The following is a 19,049-nucleotide window of genomic DNA, read 5'->3' on the forward strand; positions in this document are numbered from 1 at the left end:
TCTCTCCCCACTGTGTCTAAACAGATTTAACACAGGATATTTTACAACTCGTTTTCACTCGGGTCTCTTTGCACAGGCAGTCGCACGACTCAGAGCTGCACGGACCTGACCATGTTTGGCCTGACCGGCAGCGCCCCGTCACGCTCAACAAAAAGGACCCCCCAGCGTTAAGTATTACTGTAACAGAAGTCAAATGAGACATGCTGAGGTCAACATACTGTCCCTCCCTGTATCAGCAGAGTCCAGGGGCATCTATATTTAGACCAAATATGCCCAGCACTTCCAAGATGGAAGGAGACCACTGACTCGCCTGAATCGCTGCCAGGGCTGGCGGTCTCGCCCGTGGAGGGGAAGGTCTGAGCAGGAGCTCGCATGGACCTTGGCAGCCCCCCAAGACAGAGTGCCCCGTGCATCCCCAAACCATCCCGCACCATCCCCAACGCCATTTCACACCATCCCCAACAGCCCCAGACATGGTGGGGCACAGTCCCAGCCTCGCAGCCTTGGAAACGGCCACAGCTCTGGCACAGGCAGCTTGAACAGGCATCCTCATGCCCTAGGCAGCACCACCGAGAGCTGCAAGACACCAGCAAGGCAAAACCCCCAGTGTGAACTCTGGGTGCGGGAAGGGGTATGATGAGAAATCAGCCGTGGCTTTGGGGAAGTTCTGGAGCTAAGGCAGAAGCTTGCGTAAGCTCTGCCCGCGGCCAGTGCGGACACAGAGTGCCTACTTTTGTCTCTGTGCTGTCCTTGCCACCCTTCTGTCTCAGCAGAGGGTAGAGACGAGCTCAACCTGTGTCAACGCGAGAGGCCACGAGGCTTACAGCCCCGCCGCCGCGAGGGCTGGGAGGGCGCTGCTCAGAGTAAGGGCTACTCAAAAGGTCCCTTGCTGCTGCTGTGGGCAATGGCAGAGGGAACCAGCACAGCCAGACTCGGGTCTGTAAGCGCCCGCGATGCTGGGAGCAGGGGCCAGGACGGAGGAACGATGTTGTGGAAGCAGCCTGGCAGCCTATACTTAGTAAATACATTAACGGAGCCCTGTAAATAGAACACCAAAACAAGGATCAGTCTGTCTCCGCACAAAGGAATCAATGCTGAATAATAAGCCTTTCCTCTGTGCTAAAGAGAAGCAGATGCTTGTTTACCAAAAGCATCAAAAAACATCAAGAGGCTGTTGCATTTGATTCGTAAAATAGAAGGAAGCTATTTGTTCAGTATTTTAACTTTTGCAGTACTCAGCACTTTTAATTTTCCTCATACTAGTACTGCATTCTCCACATGCACAAGGGCTATTCGATCCCTGCATGACAGGCTCCAGCAGGAACAGAAAACTTACCATCCCTTTAGATTAGCAAAGGGGACAGTTATTGATAGCCAACAGTGTGAGATAGCTTGCGAACAGTTTCAGAGACCAGCCACCTGCCAGCTTTCTTTCAATAGCTTTTGATTTGAAATTGGAAGTCACACAGAGCTTTACGTGTTGGGCTGACACGCCTGTAGCCGGGCTGCCCATCTCTTCGCCTCCCAGGCTGACCCAGGAGGTACCTGGGTACCCAGCTTTGCAAACGTGCAGGTGACTTCATTTTATGGAAGACCAGAGCCACCATTAAAGGAAACAAACTTTAATGTGGCTGTAAACGGTACCTTGAAGTTCGAATTAATTAGCAGAGACAAAACATCAAAGACAGAGGATCAGAAACATTTTATAGTTGAAATAGTTTCATGGATTCTGTGTCTTTCCTTCAATCCAAGGCAACACCAAGGTTAATACAAATGTACATATTCTATTTAAAGCTGCAAACGGAAGAAGAAGAAACAGACCATCACTTTCGGTTAGAGTGATCCAACATTTCTGTAGTGAATACTTTGCATCGGGTTAATTCAAGTCTTTAAAACCAATATGCTCCCCCTCCCCGGACAGGTGACACGCTGCCTTGTCTCGTGACGCTCAGAGCCGGGGCCCTCCCCGGTGCGGCACAACCGCCCCGGCAGAACTCACGGCTGCACCAGTAACGAAGCGCACTCCAGTATTTTGCTGGCGTAAGTGACAATCAGTCTTCAGCGACATCAGGAAAAGCTCTCCAAATCAGATCATGAGATATAATTATGATGCACTTCAAAATGCAGACTCAGCATCACCCTCCAATCCAACTCTTCCCCCAGACCGATACAGCAAGCTCTTCCTGGAGACGACCGACTTTTCTTTTCTTTTGGCTGCCTGAATAGGGATCAGCTTACCAGGAGTCCTTTATTCCTGAAATAATTTCCATTAATCACTCATCGCATATCATTTTAAGCGGAAGCTGACAGACTGTGGGGTGTCTAACATCACCGCTGCATTTCAGCGCTTCAGCGGAGGCTGCTCCTGAAACTAAAGGCAGGCCAGGAGGCAAGGGGGGCTGGGGGATCTCTAAAGAGCAGATGAGCAAACTGCCGCAAGCTCCTAAGCTTTCCAGTGTTTTTATATAGATACTTGGGAATCTCCAATAAAAGCAGTAGTACTTGAACCATTCACACTTCATGACATCTGCCCACAAAAAAGTAAATAAAGGGAAACACAGTAACACGGATCATCTTTAAGCAACGTTCTAGTTCTGCATTTGTGATTCCTCAGAACAGCCCCAAGCTAACGTACGCTTTTGGTACCTTAACGCGCCTCCTGGCTAAAGGGGACGTCAGCACTTAACTTACAGATGATGCATTTTAAGGAGTTTCTAACTCAACAAAAAAGCCCTGCAAAGTTTAGCTGACTAGGTCTCAGATAGGAAACACTTAAAGTTTTATTTTACAAGAGTGCTTGAACTCCGCAGAGCAGACATTCCAGATGTGTTTATCCCTGTGAAATTCAGGTGCTAAATTTTATCAGAATTAGCACTTCAAGCAGTTTGGCAGTCAATTTTCAGCAGTTCTTAACTCAGGTCTGTCCTATTTCCTAAAAACACCCAAACCCATTTAAAACCACACGTTAAAAGCGGAGAGATCACTGGAATACTAAACATTGCTGCATACCACAGACCCAGAGAAGTCGCTAACAGGGACACGGTGTGCTTCAGGAAAGAGGCTCTTAAATAGGTTAAAAAAAAAAAAAAAGGCTCTTAATAGGTATTTGCTTAATTTGAAGCTAGAGAGACTCTCATGAAACATTTTGTGATGTACTAGGAGAAATGAAGGACACGAAAGACAGCATCATCACAGCTGGTCAAGGTCTTGCACAGGTTTGGGAAACGCAGTGACAGCCTGCCCTATCTCCCCCGTCCCCGCCAAAGGGCCACCGCTCTCTGAAGCGCAGTCTCCCGGGCTTCCTTAACAGCGCTGACGTTTAGAGGGACAGTTTAGCAACACAGAGCAGCACGCTCGCGTGCACAGGCTGCACATCCCCTTACGTAACCCTGGGACGGATGTTTGTTCCACGCTCGTCGCCCCGGCTTGTTAACAAGCACATCGATATCCCTCAGTTTGCTTTCTTACAACTTTCCCATCAGAGTAAAACAATAGGAGGGCTAGAAATGGTGCTGACAAATTATTTGTTTTTATTTAGACTAACTGGCTTTCGGTCTTTGAGAGACACAGAAGAACACAGCTGTTCCACTTTCCGTTTGTTTTTGGATTTCTCCACTTCTTCAGAGCAAATAAAGGAAAAAAACAACAACAAAGGCAAAAAAAGCCAGTGACAATCTCTTCACGGACCACCAGTTCAGGGAGCTTAAAAAACAAACAAACCAACCCTGCAACACCAGGCTCATTTTAATCCAGTATCTAGTTCAAGAAAGCTGGCAAAAAACCCTAATTTTTAGAGGACAGAGGGTAAAACCATTCCTACCTAACTTTGTGCAAATGAATTTTCCGCTCATCAAGGTCATTTCTCATTTGCTAATTGAAAGGATCTCCTCCGGTCCCATCTGCCCTTCAGAGTCTCACATCAGTCCCGAGATGCCAGCAAGGTCCTTAGCCCGACACCACCCACGCCGATCCACCTGCAGACAAGGCCCACGGTCCCTGCGAGCTAACCAACGGTTCAGCCAAAATCCTGGTAACAACACGCTCCACAGCAACCTGTTGTAAGAACTGTGAGCTTGCAAGGTGACAAGAGGCTCAGACAAGCAAGCTTGCTCTCCTCACTGTGGAGGACAAAGAAATGGGGGAAGACAGGAAATACAGGAGTTCATCATACATGATATCAGAGCAATATTTAAATAAGGGGTGTTGCAAACGTGGAGCAGATGGACGGCTCCTCAGCCGCTGGCACTCTGGCAGGCAGGCAGCAATTCCAAGCTCAACTCATTGCAGCAGTCCTCTGCAAGTGCCGGAGCCGTGGGGCACCAGGGCACGCTGGGGCAGCGCGGGACCAGAGGAGGAACTTACTCTGATTTGTCCCTGCAACTCCATGGGAGCCTCGCTGCGAAATTCAGATGCAGTAAATCTCCACCTTTCCAATAAAAAGCCTGAAATTTAGCAGTGTAAAAAAACAAAACCCAGAAAGGAGGAGTTATTGAGGAGATTAAAGACAGAAGTAAGCACCCGCTAATGGGACGATGTGGACTTCATTAAGCCACTGTGGGAAGCGTTTGAACAAACTAAGGACTCCACTACTAAGCGACAAAGATCATTTGTTTAAGAGAAAGGACTAACTAGGTTATGGTCCTGCACTCCAGGGATTTGGCCTGTTCGTAACAAAAGTGTTTTGAGAAAAAGCATACTTCTTAAATGGCTTATTATAAATAAACCCAAAGTCCCAAATGGTCGAATACAATGTTGCTGAGGGCCCGATAAGTATGGGATAAATAGGAAAATACACTGAACAGGCCTGTGGCCTCAATACACCTAAAAATGCCCAAATTTGAAAAGCTGCCAATACCAAGAAGTGCAGTCCCTACACTGAGATTGCACAGGCTCAATTTCTTCATTACCTCCGGCCGTAGAGAAACCCTAGGGCACAGCTTAATTTTGCAGTGCACCCATACAGGTTTTGCTTTTCCCCAGCTTCCCTCAAGCTTCAACCTTCAAGCAGGTTGCTTGACGCCCCGGAGCCAGGAGGCTTCTCTCCGTCACAAACCACGTTGTTAATCCTGCACAACGCAGGAATAGGTGCCTGGAGAACAACTATTTCCAGCCTCCAGTTATTTTCCAAGTTGCTGCATCAAAGCTATGACACATGCATACGCAAGGCACAGAGGTGCCTTTTGGCTACTTCAGCAAAAGCACAAATATTCAAAATTAAGGACAGCAATGCATTTTACCCCATGTGCTGTGGAAACGGAGTCTTTGGCTAGCAGCTACAAAACAGCATAGTTGAAAACTCAAGTTCCAGATTTGCTTTGTACACATTTCACCTATTACACTGCAGAAAAAATATTTGCTGAACTAGTTTTAAGCCCATATGGGCTAATAATTTAAATGCCGTTTGCCAGACTGATGTGGAGGAGCCAGCAACTCTTTCAGAGCCTATTGCAGAGTAGGATACAGAATTTTAAACTCTCTCTGACCCCACTAACACTACTTAGAAGCAGCACGTCGAAAAAGTTAGCTTGAAGTTGTTTTAAAAACAGTAAGGTAATATTTTAGCCAGAGGCTCCCTGATAAAGGTACACGGAAGCACAGTCCTGCAAAAAAATCCCAGACAGCCTAACTATTCACTGGCCCCAAAGCGTCCTTTCTGCTGATAATCTCCTTCCTTGCAGTCCTTCGGCTTTGTAGTCCTTGCAGGAACGGCAGCATTTCCAGGGACAGAAACATCTGCAGAAGTCTCGAGAAAACACAAGAGCCTCAGAGGCAACCTGTATCACTCGCGACCCTTTAAAACGTGAACTCGGCAGCCCGGCGCTATGGGCTCCCGAACTAAAACACGCTGCTCAAGAACTAGGGGGAGGGCTGCCCTGGAAACACGAGTTTGCTGCTCACGTTTTGATTTTATATCCGATAACCATCTCTGTCCCTCTTCCAACCCCCCACCAGGAAGGATCAGTGAGACAAATACCCATAGCTTCCAGGGGAATAAAAGGAAAAACCAAACAGGAAAAGTAGTTATGAACAATACAGCCCTAGTCCAGTTAATGATCAACTTTGCAGCACACAAGCGCACTCCTTTTTCTCCCAATTGCCACAGCTTATTTGCATGGCATTTTTAATAATTGGTTGGTAGTAAGAGGCCTTTTATGCATTGCATTTGTGTTATCGGAATCGGTGAAGAAATAAGAAAGATAAGAAAAAAAAAAAACCGCAACTCCACTCAGTCAACAGGAAGCCGGGTCTGACACACTTGTGCGTGGAGCTCGCCTGCACGAAGGCTGGCAGGAAGGGCATGGGGTCAGGTTCGCCTCCGCACCGGGTAGTGCTGCCTGACGGCACACTTGTATCGCGCCCTGGATGGACTGCAAGACCCTTTCACAATCGCACAAGCCCCAGCACACGACACACCACTTGGAAGACACCTCTGCTGAAGTCCCCACTGATCCTGCAAGCTTCTACAGGACAAAAAGAGCGGATCAACCTATTTTCATATTTCAAGCACCTCAAACTAGAACAACCCTTAGTCATAAAACAGATTGAGCTGGAGTTGAAAGCGGGTAACTGGAACCTCTCTGCTCATCTTCCTGTCTTTTAAGTGGCCGTTTCCAAGCATCTCCTCAAGTCTTAATCATCACCGTGTCACAACACAATGGTAAAACACTTGCAGCGATACAATACTTGTGACGGTACAGAGGCAATTAAAGATTTCCAATAACACACTGCTTGGAGGATCGCAGTCTAATTGCTGAACGGTCAAGGGTTTTCAGCAGCAGTAGCATTGCAAGCGGATAAAAAGCTTGCAAGTCTTCCCGTACAAGGAACAAATAAGTAAGCAGCTCTCCAAACAATGGCAACGCACACCTACCTAAGTTCCTGACTTGGCACATGGAATACCTTAAAATTAGACTGCCGTGAAATTTTCTAGTATAAAGGCCAGGGCCACACAACCTAGAAGATAACGTTAAATAATAGGGGGGACAAAGGCCAAAACGTAGACTGAGCCTGAAGACACACTGCGGGAAGGAGAAGTCAGCACACTGAGTCTGAATTACCTGGTGATGCAATGTAGTGTACTGTTTGTGCTTACCTGCACGGTCTGTAACTTCCTCTTACGCTGTAAAATGGTATTTCTCCACACTATAATGAAAAAGGGTTGTCACTTACAAGAAAGTTGATTATGTGAGAGAGCAACAGGCTGCAAGGCTAACTCTGCACGAACATTTTGTGCCTACCTTTAACCCTTTGCTGAAAATAATTCTGTTTAAATCATGGGTTTTACGTCTGTCTTTTTTAAAGAGTTCCAAGATACACCCATGACACCCTGAAGAAACTATCAATTCTATCCGCTTCTTTTTTCTCCAAAGTTCAAAATTCGTATTACAAAAGCCATCAGCTAACGTTTTATAGTAGGAAACGGACTGGTATGAAGCAAGTAAGAGAACCACGGAAAGTAGCAAGCATATTCATATTTTTAGACCCATCTGGCTCCAAAAGTATCAGAAAATAAAGTAGTAAACAATACTGGAGTGTCTTAACATGTGCCCAACATGAGCCGAGGGAGCGCTCGCATCACCGCTTTGCAGAACGGAAGCTGAGGCAGAGGCAAAAACATTTAGACACCAAAACATGCAGAAGAATACCAGGGCAACACAGGCACCAAAGTCAGTGATTAATTCTTAAGCGTGAAAGAAAAGTTAGGTATCCCATCTGCATCTTTAGGCAGCGCTCACTTGCTGAGCACTGGCCTGGCGAGACTTGGCCAGGAAGGCACAGGACGGATGTGCTGCAGCAGGGAGTGAGAGCTGGGTCTTCCCAAATCCCAAGCGAGAGCTCTGACCACGGGATCATCCTTCTTTGCTACCAAGATAAAGAGGAAGCCGAGTGACAGGGGAATCTGGCAGTGAAGAACTGCATTATGTCAGGGACACAGAAAAAACACTTCAGGGGCACAACAATGAATTAGATACCTCAAACTTGGCAAAAGAAAGAGGAAGTGATCGCAGGCAGGAAGCAAAGAACTGACCCATGGCAATTCCTACAGGTTTCTTCTGTTAAAAATTCTTTGGTATTTGCAGGCTGTCTGCAGCTTTGCATTTTTCTTTTTAATCTTCCCATCAGCTGCTGTAGAGTTTATTAGACTAAAGTGAACTTTGAATCCTACGCAAAAATAAAGCTAGCAAATCAGCACAAGTCCTGTTAGGTCCAGTGGGAAGAGGACTCCCTCAAACATGTTACAGCTATCAATTTTAAGCACTTTGATAAACAGAAGTCTCTCAGACATTGATTTGAATCCTTGTGAACCTGAAATGAATTAGACCCAGACCAGCTGACTAAGTTAGCGACTAAAAGCGTCAACACAAGAGCAATTTCTGCTGATGTCTGAAACTCAGAGCTGATTAGCCAAATACATCTACCAAAGAATACACTGAAACAGAAGTAACTGATAACTAACATTTGGGTCACCAGCGCCCTTTCCATTCCACAGAGAACAACTTTTTAGCACGGTGTAACAACAAAATCTGGATTTTTGGGTTTTGATCACGATGAAATAAGGACATCCAATATTCATCAGCCTTTGTGAACTTCCAATTGAGAGTATAAATTTAAAAACAGCTCCTTATTATGCCAGCATGAAAGCCACAACACTGTCCTGATTAAGAAGTATTAATCCAGCGCTGAGCCTTGTTATGCGTGGACCAAAAGCTCTGTCATTCTCATGCTTATTAATCTTTCCTTCCAGGAGGCAAAGGACAGCGCAAGCCCCTCTGATAACCGAGTTATCTCTCCCTCCAGAAAAGGAAAGGGTGGTTCTTCCAATCAAGTGGCAATTTAAACTACTGCTAGATACAACACTGCAGGGCTGGAAAGGATCTGATGCAGAGAGAGACCAGCGCTACTTGCCCTTCCCTTTGATCCCTCTCCTACAGCCTGAACTGCGGGTTAAGTGTTTGAGCAGTGTATTTAAAACAAACACCTATAAAGCACTGAAATTGCTATCGCGTGACCTAATATAGGTTTAAAAAAAATCATCCTGATCCATAAGGAAATGTTTCATCCTACAGTAGATTGGGTCCCCCCCCCCCAATTCCAGAATTATTGCTATTTCACAAACCCCAAGGTGTACCCAAACTGCAGTCCTGCCGACCACCTCAGGTATATCACTGCTAAACCTTCATTATCAGCAGCCACACAGAAAGCTGCAATGTTTACAAGCAACGCTGAGCAGGAAAAAAAAAAAAAAAAAGACTAATTACAAGCATTTTGGGTTGAGTATGAAAGGCTCAGAGAGACTTAACTAAACTGGTTAACAGATACAGCAGTGATTGCTCCTGCTCAAAAAAAGAAGCCACAGAGTCCTGGGACCTATTTCCATCTGGTAAAAAACCTCATAAATGCAAGGCAGCTCAATCTCTAGCAAGAGCTTCTTGGGACAAGAATGCAATTTCACGTGGGACCAGCATTTTATCCTACTATCTTTAAGCCTTTCATGATGCTTCCAAGAGATAAAACAGCAGTTGGCTGCTTTAAAGAAATATCAAGCATGTCTAGACCTCCAGCGACTACCTCCGCAGAAGCTTTATCTACCACCCCATAGCAGCCATTTCCCTCCTTAATCCTTCCCCCCAAACCCCACAACAACTCAGATAGTCGCTGTTAATTGTCTACAAATTAAATGATTATTTGTATCTGCATTTCAAAGGGTTCCGTGCAGCTGGAGAGCCTGATTTTCCAAGCGGCTTAGCAAGGGACGCCGAGGCACTCGGTTTGCACTTTAAAGCTGTCCAAGGCTAACAGAAACGAAAAACTGGCCCCAGCTGATGTCTCCCTCACGACCTGCGGGTCCCCCCGAGTTTAAGGTCTCAGTCCTGCTCCCACTGCCCCGCTCTGCACGACAAAACCAAAAAAACCCAGTCCCCACCTAGCACCTTGGGATAACCTCAAAGAGCACACCGAACAGAGGGACTAACCTACTCCCTAAGCCCGGGAGAAGGCCAAGGCACACAGGGAGCTTACAGCTCGCTGCGAGCGCAGGGGGAAAGGCGCTGCCAGGCTGGAGCCGGCCGGGCCAGCGGTGTCCTGAGCCGGCGCCAGTGCTCAGCGCGCCCCCAGAGCGGTGAGGGGACCGGCCAGCCTCAGCCACCCCTGGGCCGTTGCTATACAACGCTTAGCAAAGCGCAGCGCTGTGACCCAGTCCTTTTTTATGAACGGGGGGTGGGGGGGGGGAATCAATCAACCAACGGTGTCTCATCTCGAACGAGAAAAGGCGACCGTAAGTGCAAATAATCAAGGGCTGGGAGTAAAAAAGGGAAGGGGGAAAGGTAAAACAGCTGCAGGCAGAGCCCCCCGCAAGGATGGGGTCCGCCCGGCTGCGCTCCTGGCCGCCGGCGCCCGGCCGGTCCCGCGCCGGCGGAAAGTTTGCGCGGAGCTCAACCCGCCGGCGGCGGCCCCGGCGTGCTCGGTACTCACAGCTGGGCGATGGCGCCCTGCGAGATGACGGCGTTGTCGGAGAAGTAGGGGATCATCGCGGCGCCCCGGCCGCGCGGCGCGACCAGCGGCCCCGGCAGCCCCGCCGCCGCCGCTCTGCCCCGCGGCCCGGCCCGGCCCGGCCCGGCCGCCCCCCGCCGCCGGCGCAGTGCGCAGGAGCGGCCCCGGCCGCGGGGCGGGTCCGCCCCCCGGCCCCGCCCCCGGCCCCGCCCCCGGCCCCGCCCCCGGCCCGGCGCGCACGTGGCGGCGCGGAGCTCCGCTCCCGCACACAAGCGGCACCCTGGTTTTCTTCCAACTTCCCCCCCGCTTCTTTGCCCCCCTCCCCCCTTTGAAAGGAAGGTTGAAGAAGCGCATCGAAGCACCGTGCAGAAGGCCGGTGCTTAGGAAACAACCTTTGCTCCTGAAGACGTACAGTGGAAATATTTCTTGGCAATAACTTCCATCGTCAGAGACGTGACAACGCGTTCGCTGCCGGAGGAGAAGAGAAGCAGCTGCCTTTCAAAGCTATCAGCGCCCCGCCGGAGCAAAGGGAGAAAGGAAGTTCTTTAAAACACACACAAATCTCAGCCCCTGACTGTTGGGAATTCAGATGTTATTTAGTGCTAGATGAGCAGCACACAGCACGCTTATTATAGTTTTCCGCTGGGGAGAGGGGCGGAGGAGCAGCTTGCTTAATCCAGTTCGGCAGACAGGACAGCCGGAAAGCAGAAGTTGTCTATTCCAGATCTGCATTCTCCAACCATTACAGTGAGCGACTTTAACGAGGAGTGTGGGAAAACAACCAAGAAACACGGGAAGCTAGCTCAGTCTTCCGTTTCCCATAGGAATGTGGGAAGGCCCAGCAGAGAAAGGACACACAAATAAGATGCTATTCTAAATTGTGTTGTGGGCATGGCCCATGCTCAGACTCAGTAACAGGCACAAGTGAGTTGTCATTAGAGAGGATTTTGGTTTAAACTCAGCTGGAGATTGAATAAGGCTTGAATGGGAGTGGAGCATGGTCTTGTTAATGACACCTACCCCACATCAAAAAAATACTGCCACGGGCAGTTCTGCAGCGATGCCAATCAGGCATCTTTTGACCAGAAGCCAAAAGAAAGCATACTGTTTGAGTGCCTGGCTTCATCTAGGGTTTATTTCTAACTGTTAAGTATAACTTGCAAAGAAGCGGAGAGAGGTTAAAAACAAACACCCCCCCTCCCCAAAACCCTAAAAAACAACCCACGTTGAGGTGGCAAGTGCTTCAGTTCTGAGACTTCAGCATGTAGAAGCATGCTTGTCTGAAAGGTCTCAACCAAGTCCACTTCAAGGATTCATAAGGAAAAGGACAAAGAGTAGAATTTGTGATTCTGCAAGTTTTGCTAGACTATGGTTCAGCTGCATTAATTTAAGCAATGTCATCTTACACAGCCAAGAGCACATCTCTGGTAATGGCTCTTCACAGCTGTAAAAAAAAAAAAAAAAAAAAAAAAAAGCAGTGCCAGCTTGCTGCAGTGCCAAAAAAAAAAAAAACAATAAAAAAAACATTTTTTTAGACAGAAATGAAGTCAGTTGCAAGAAGCAATGGAAAAATCAGGACGTTAGAGAAACACAGGGTAACGCAATCCTTCCAGAGGTCAAGAGACTGGCAAGAACCTCATATTTGGTAGTAACACATACCACACATTCATAGACAGAAAAACAAACCCAGAACTTCTGTTCCATTCTAATTAATAACTTGCACAACACTTGAATAAGGCCCTTAAGACTAAATGCATTTAAGATATTGTCCAGATAGATGTCAGATTTCTTACGTGCAGCTAACATTACAGAAGCACGCCCTTACAAACTGCTCAAAACAAGTGCAGTGATTAACTATAAGCAGTACCCCTAAAGCAGCTACCTATGACATATGGATAATAGATTTGTAAATGAATTAGCCCTGGATTAATACAATCTGGCGCTCCACCTCCATATGCTAGGAGACCAAACAATGACAGAAATATCCCAGCTTTTTTTCTTTTTCAGACTTTAGAAAAGCAGAAGTAGGAAATCTCAAGTTGGTTCAGACATTGAGCTTTGCACTAATAAAAGGTATTTGAATCCCTTTATGTTGCCATAAAGATTGAAATACTAGGCCTGACATTGCCTTCAGGCAACCTGTTAGTCAGACTAGCGTTTCAGTTCCCACTGCTCATTTGTATAGTGTGCATTATTTTCACATCCCACTTTTACCAGACTTCAAGAACAACCCTGTTTCTTTGTGGAAGCCACCCGGTACGTTTAGCCACGGGCAGAAGTAGCAACCAAATAACCTGATCTATCAGCGTGCAGGAGGAACAAGCAAGGAGCAGGCATGGAAGAAGGGGCTTTGGGCGGCTGCACCAAAAGATGGAGCTGAAGGCAGCAGGTCACAAGACAGTCAACAAGATACTGCTCTTTGCCGTAAGCAGGTGCACTCCGCTGGGACAAACACGCGAAGAGTTTGAAGTGCCTGACATTGATGCGATGACAGGTAACAGTCTAAATCACTACCATGCTGCAAGAGAGCATGTGAGCACAGGCATTAATCACTGTACGACAAGAAGTAAATAAATCTGTCTGGGGGCTGAACTGCTTCCCAACCCAGGGCACAAAGGTACACTTTGCAGTGTGGGGGAAAAAAAGGACACAGGACACATCCGAGTTTTAGGTCTGCATTTAGCCCTCCCCAGGAGGTCACAGGATTAGCAGCACCACGCTGCCTGCTGCAGAGGCCGGCAGTAAACAACACGGTATCTGCACTTTCAGTGCAGCGCTGCACTCGCTGGGCAGCAGGATTTCATTTAACCTTTGAACACTGAATAGTCTAATAAACCACAGTTACATACACCATGCAAGACAAACACACACAACCAACCCTTGTAAAGCTAACCAAACCAGCTGCTCTAGCAGCTCGAACCAGTTACGGAAGCATCATAAGAAAAACCTGAGATGGAGAACGCTATGGATGTCTGGCCCGGGGCTGCCCATCAGCTGGCTCTGAAGAGAAGTTTTAGGGGCAAGGGGAGAACATGTATGTGCAAGTTGCTTGTAGTGGCTTTTGTTGTTCTTTTTAGCAGACATAGCAAGGCTGAAAAGATATGGTTTATTCATACGATCATCCTCTTCCTCTCAATAGCTGTACCTTAAAGCTGTACAGTTATGGTATATTACACCATGACTTCAGCTTCTTTACTTTCCTTGTGCCTTTTAACATGTTTTGATCCTACAATGATCTAACAGAGTAATTCTGTCTCCTGCATGGGGCTTGAAGCTTGTAGATGTGATGCTCTTTGGTAATCAGTAAAAATGCATGAACCACTGTGGTCAGGTTTTGCATCAACATACACAGATTTGATGCATGCAGAAAGCAAGCTTCCGGCAGGACACGTAGCCTTATCCGCGCATAGTCCACATGCAAAGAGGGCATTAATCAAGCTAACGTTTCAATTCAAGATCAACAGCTTAAGGCTGAATGGCTGCTTCTTGTTAGGCCACACGGAAGCATCAGTGTCACCATATTCCTCTAATCCCTATCCCACGGGGGCTTCTGGGTGTCTGCTCACATGCTAAGATGATTAACACTGGAGCATGGCTTCTCCTATTCAGGATGTTCCCTTGCTGTAACACTATCCTAGACCCCCACTAGGGTCCAGGGACCTTGCTTCATTTCTTGAAGATTTAAATTTACCGTTGTTAGCAGGCTGTTTCTCCTCTGGAGAAACTTACTCCAGGGGGCATGAGAGGTTGGGTATTAGCTTTAGTCTGTTTGGACTAAAGTCCAGGTACTCTCTATAAAAAGAGGGAATGTTCTTCTCTTCCTCCAGCACAGAAGGGGTGAACTTATTGAAGCTCTACAGGTTTAACGTTAGTCACGTTCAAGGTAGAGAGAACAGTGAGATACCGTCACGTATAGGAAACTTGGCCTAAAACTATTACCATCAGTGTTAGTAGATGGAGGAACGCAGAACCCAGACCCACATCCTCTTCAACTTTTTAGGGGATTATGGAAAAATTCCAAAGCTGCTGCATTAGGCAAACAAAAGCCCTCCATCACATCCTTTCTTCATAGCCAAATGAGCTACTGCAGTGCCTGTGCAGCCACCTTTACAGCGCACATGGGAAGTTTGTTCTTTACTGCTGAGCAGCTGTTTCCGGTGTCATTTATGAAAGGTTACAGAATTTTAAAAACAAAGCATCACTGCTCACCGTGGTTTCAGAGACCAGTACTGGAGTCTCATGCAGGCATAGGCAAGGAGATCAGAGGTAGTAAGTTCATTTCCGTGCGCATAGGTGGGGCAGAGTGCTTTGTTTTTCTCTGTGGCAGCTATATTCAATCTTTCCCCACAGGGACAGCTGTCTCAGCATCAGATCTGATAGGGAGAAAGGGTCTCAAGAGGCAGCCTTTAAGAACATGGTGCCACACTCCAGCTGTTCTTGAGGGCCAAAAGATCTCATGTCCCTTCTTCTCCGGTGAGATGTCAGTTAACTCACCCTATTGCTCTGAAATCACGTCGCTTTCAGTGACGAACAGAGTCTGCAGATGAGTGAGTGGATTAAGAGCACAAACAGATGACTTATCTGGGGAGACCCTTAAATCACAGCAGCAAACCTGTAAGCAGGTGGAGATCAAACTGCTGGAGGAGCCAGCACCTCCTGCACTTGTGTCCTACCACTGCCCCCTGCAGAGCTGCACTTCAGAGGGAGAACTTGGTCTGTTAAAAGTCTTCTGGCCATTTTTAGCATGGCCAGACTAAGACAACTGCATTTACCTGGTCCATTTTATTAGGAAAACAAATCCATTTCAGCAGTAGTGGTCATAACAAGCCAATACACGTAGGGCAGGATGACATACTGAGTATAGTCAAGAAACAGCTTTCCCAGTGAACAAGAGGCATACCACTCACCAAGGCTGCACTTGCATACACCAGCTTTATTACACACAGTAAGGGAAATTTAACAAAGTATTTAGAAAGGAGCCCATATCTAGTTAAAAAAAAAAAAAAGTGAGGGGGGAGGCAAGAACTGAGAAGGCATGCAAAACTCTACTTGAATCCTGAAGAACCAGTCAGAACAGGAAGCCACATTCTAAATTTGGTTATTTAAGCTGTCAAAGAGCATTTCTGTTTTCAGTCCTTGTGCAAAGAATCAGGCAGGCGCAGGGGTAGGCTGATAAGCATCGCAGAAAGAACAAGCCCGTGCTTTTAAAGCCCCTTGGTCAGCTGCCCATCCTGAACAATGATTAGGCTTCTCAGTCGAGAATTCAACACCTATTTTGCAATATTAGCACTTCATTAAACCCTTTCCTCACAAAACCCACACATCCAATTGTTGTACTCTACTTATCAGTAGATCTTAGAGGGCTTTAAACAGAGAGGTCAGTGCTCAACTACACCCGTTTTACAGACGCAGAAGCAAAGAACGCTGAAGGGACCAGAGCAGCCTCGAAGAGGGACACAAGCTAAAACTATTGCTCTGGTCTTTTAACAAGCAGCACTAGTGTTGGACAGGGGCAGCGCGTTGAGAAACAGCCTTGCTGAAACGTCTTCCTGCGTGGCTGCCTTCTCCTCCTGCTCCCACTTTCTATGATGTTTAATACAGCTGTTTTCCAAGCATAATTCAAGGAATGCAAGAGGAGCTTTGAAGAAGCTAGTTCTTTGAATACATGTTTTTGTTGCCATTCAGCTCTTTGGTATCTTTGCATCAGGTCCAGAAACTCTGGACCAGTTCCTCAAAACATGCCCGAAATTCATGCAGATTGGAAACTGAGGATTGATCCATGTTTATCTTTCAAACCTTGCCAAGGGGCTCTAACAGGAGAGTGGCCAGAACTGCTATTTTGTATCCTGCCTTTTTTATTTACAATAAGGATCTTTCCTTCACTTAGGTTCCTCTAGCCTAAAGCACCTGGTTTGCGTTCAGTAGGAGACACAAACACGTATGGCATCCTTACGGCGCCTCCAGCTTAGCCGCTCCTTCTTCGCTAACCTCTGGAGAAGGAGCACAAGCACACAGGGGCAGCTGTTCTGGGCTCCCTCACTTCTGAGTGGACCCTTTCAGTAGCAGAAGGATATGAACCAACTTCATTCCTTTTACTTCCAAGTTTGTCTTTGCTTTGCTCCTCATTCTTCTCTGCTCACACACTTAGAATGAGAAGCTAACAGGCTTTTCATAAGCCTTAATGCTTTGAGCAAGCTCCCTGCTACAGCATATGTTTACCTGGTAGTTTAGTAATGCAACGGCCTTTATTGTTTGATCCTTCGTCTGTTTGATCCTTCACAGCAGCGAGGAACAAGTCTCACTGTATAAATCATCTACGCCGTATTGTGACCCATAGGTAAGTAATCAGCACACTGGACTGAACATGTTGCAACCACAGACAGAACTTAAAGAGAATTAGCCCTGCAGATACCTGTAATCTAAAAAATGCAGATTTTTCTACAAGTGCTATACATTATGCCTTTGCTCACAGTTTGGTGAGAAGACAACTGGCATTCAAAAGGAAGACCACAGATCTGCTCTCATGAATCGTGATGTGTGGCCCACAGAACTTTTCCTGGTGGTTAGCAGAGCTGGCAGATTAACAGAACTGCTCTTTATCTCATTATTATATTCTCTACAGGCAGCTGTAGTAAATGCCACAGGGATGCTAAGTTGTCACTAAAAGGAAAGATAGAAAGATGAGTTCAGGAAGCAGGTTTTAAAGATAAGGTTCATGTTCTGGGAGCTTAGTAATCTCTGGCATGGATAAACTCAAGCTCCTCTGCACAACACACACAGTTCCCTCTTATTCAGGATCCGAGTTAAGCTGTGTTGCACAGTCCTCGGAAGATCCAGCTGTAGCTCAAGTACCAACAAAATAACAGTTTGGCTACTGCTGCAGCAAGCAGAGGAAGCACAAGGGAGGTTTCATTGTTAGAACTCACAGCACGTGGTTTTTGGAAGTCTCTCTTATAACACAGGATATGCACGAAGGATAACTAGAAGTGTCAGGAGCCTACCACAGGGAGCATCAAATGGCAATGATATATATCTTCAAAGGTCGCCATAGACACGGGACGCTGAAGAATCACACATCTCAATGCAGGCTGTAAGTGAGGTTTTTGAAGTACCATCAATTCCATATTGTAGAACCCCTCTTCTCTCTCTTCCAGTACTTAACACACATTTGCCATAACCCAAAACCTGTAGTAAGAAGTCTACAATGGGTTTCAGTTTAAGATCCAAAAAGTAGGATTACAATTCACTGAGTAGTTGTCCTATACAAAGAAACACATGTGTAAATTACACTCACTATCAAGATACTTAAAACAACTTTTATACTATTATTAACCATAAGCTTCTGCATTAAACTGTGGTCTTCCACTCCTAAAACAAAGGTATTTACTCACATCTTGAAACCTTGAGGCATCTTGGCTCTGATTTGCTGTCCTTCCCAATTCACTCCTGGAAGGAATTATTTTAACTAAAAAACCAAACCAGAAGGTAAGCATACTTAAGACTGCAATAGGCTTAAAACTAAAACATCTTTCCCCGACCCCCCCTCACCCCCACATCTGAAGAGGGGAGAAAAAGCACTTTTTGAAAACATTGTCAGGTAACAGAACATCCACATTTAAAGTATGCTTTCTATAGCACTTCAAGGCAATGACAAGCTCCTCAGGGACTGAGCTTTAGCTATGCAAACCGACTTTAGTCTGACCAAGTAGCAGACCATAAAAGTTCAAAGAATTCCTCTGAAGTACTAAGGCAGCCTTGCTAGGCCATACAGCTTATTAGTTCTGCATGCAGCAGTTCCCACGCAGCCTCAAACGCCGCATTTCAGCAGCTAGTGCTGTTTCAAGGCACACAAGTGATAATTTCACAGATAGCATGGAAATGGAGGCACCATTTTAAACCTAACCCCAAAAAGCCGCTAACAGAATCTGACAGCAGATCCAGCGCAGACTGCAGCAACACTACTGCCCCAGGGCCCTGGAGATGTCCTTCGTCAGCAAAACAAAGATGCTGAATCCTTGCAACCTTGGGTACAAAGAGCGCACAAAAATTGCAACGTTAATAGGCAATTGGTGTAAACACAACTTAGAAAGCTTAATAAACAGGCATTTTAGGTAAGTTCTAACAAAATCATGATGTAGAGAGATTGTGAAAACAGATACTCCATTAAAAGTCCATTTAGAGCAGCAGCAAGTCTGGGGACACAGGCAGAAACGAGTAGGCCAGCTAGCTGTAACAGCCTCCAAAACCCTAATGAAAATGGGTAGATCACCATGAAGATAACAAAAATAGATCATCCAGTAGCTCTATACAAGTCCTGCTAACCAAGAGCTAGACATAGAGGACACAGGCTGGCTCTATGGGAGACTCCAGAGCAAGATCTTGGAACCCACATTAAGGGTTCTGAGACCTCACCCATGGACCAGGAGACTGGTCACAGCTACTGCAGGGTATAGAGACTTTCCTGGGCTTCCTTTGGAGTGGGGCTAGGGTATCTGAGGAAAAATTCTAAATAGCTTAAAGAGTGGCGGAGCCAAGATGGTTTTCACTTATTTGCTCAG

At 46.5% G+C, this 19,049-nt stretch overlaps 1 protein-coding gene and 1 long non-coding RNA gene across 4 annotated transcripts in view; both read right to left on the reverse strand.

The window, feature by feature from the left end:
* Positions 1 to 19,049, reverse strand: part of SSH2 (slingshot protein phosphatase 2) — a 106,209-nt gene that overhangs the window by 47,539 nt on the left and 39,621 nt on the right. Inside the window, exon 3 of one of the 3 annotated variants that reach the window (XM_068910583.1) lies at positions 17,883 to 17,937. The exons of 1 other annotated variant lie outside the window; for it this stretch is intronic. In XM_068910583.1, the coding sequence (XP_068766684.1) occupies positions 17,883 to 17,902 (20 nt within the window). In that variant the 5' untranslated portion in view covers positions 17,903 to 17,937. Of the gene's footprint in view, positions 1 to 10,473; positions 10,598 to 17,882; positions 17,938 to 19,049 lie in introns of those variants that run through there. One more of the 3 variants, XM_068910581.1, reaches the window with a different exon arrangement.
* LOC138061330 (uncharacterized) lies at positions 1,686 to 7,087 on the reverse strand. The gene is made up of 2 exons (XR_011134966.1): positions 3,821 to 7,087; positions 1,686 to 2,254 (listed from the first exon to the last, which is right to left on the reverse strand). It is a non-coding gene; the product is annotated as an uncharacterized lncRNA (long non-coding RNA).

Source organism: Struthio camelus, chromosome 16 (assembly GCF_040807025.1).
Source record: "Struthio camelus isolate bStrCam1 chromosome 16, bStrCam1.hap1, whole genome shotgun sequence".
Lineage (NCBI taxonomy): Eukaryota > Metazoa > Chordata > Aves > Struthioniformes > Struthionidae > Struthio > Struthio camelus.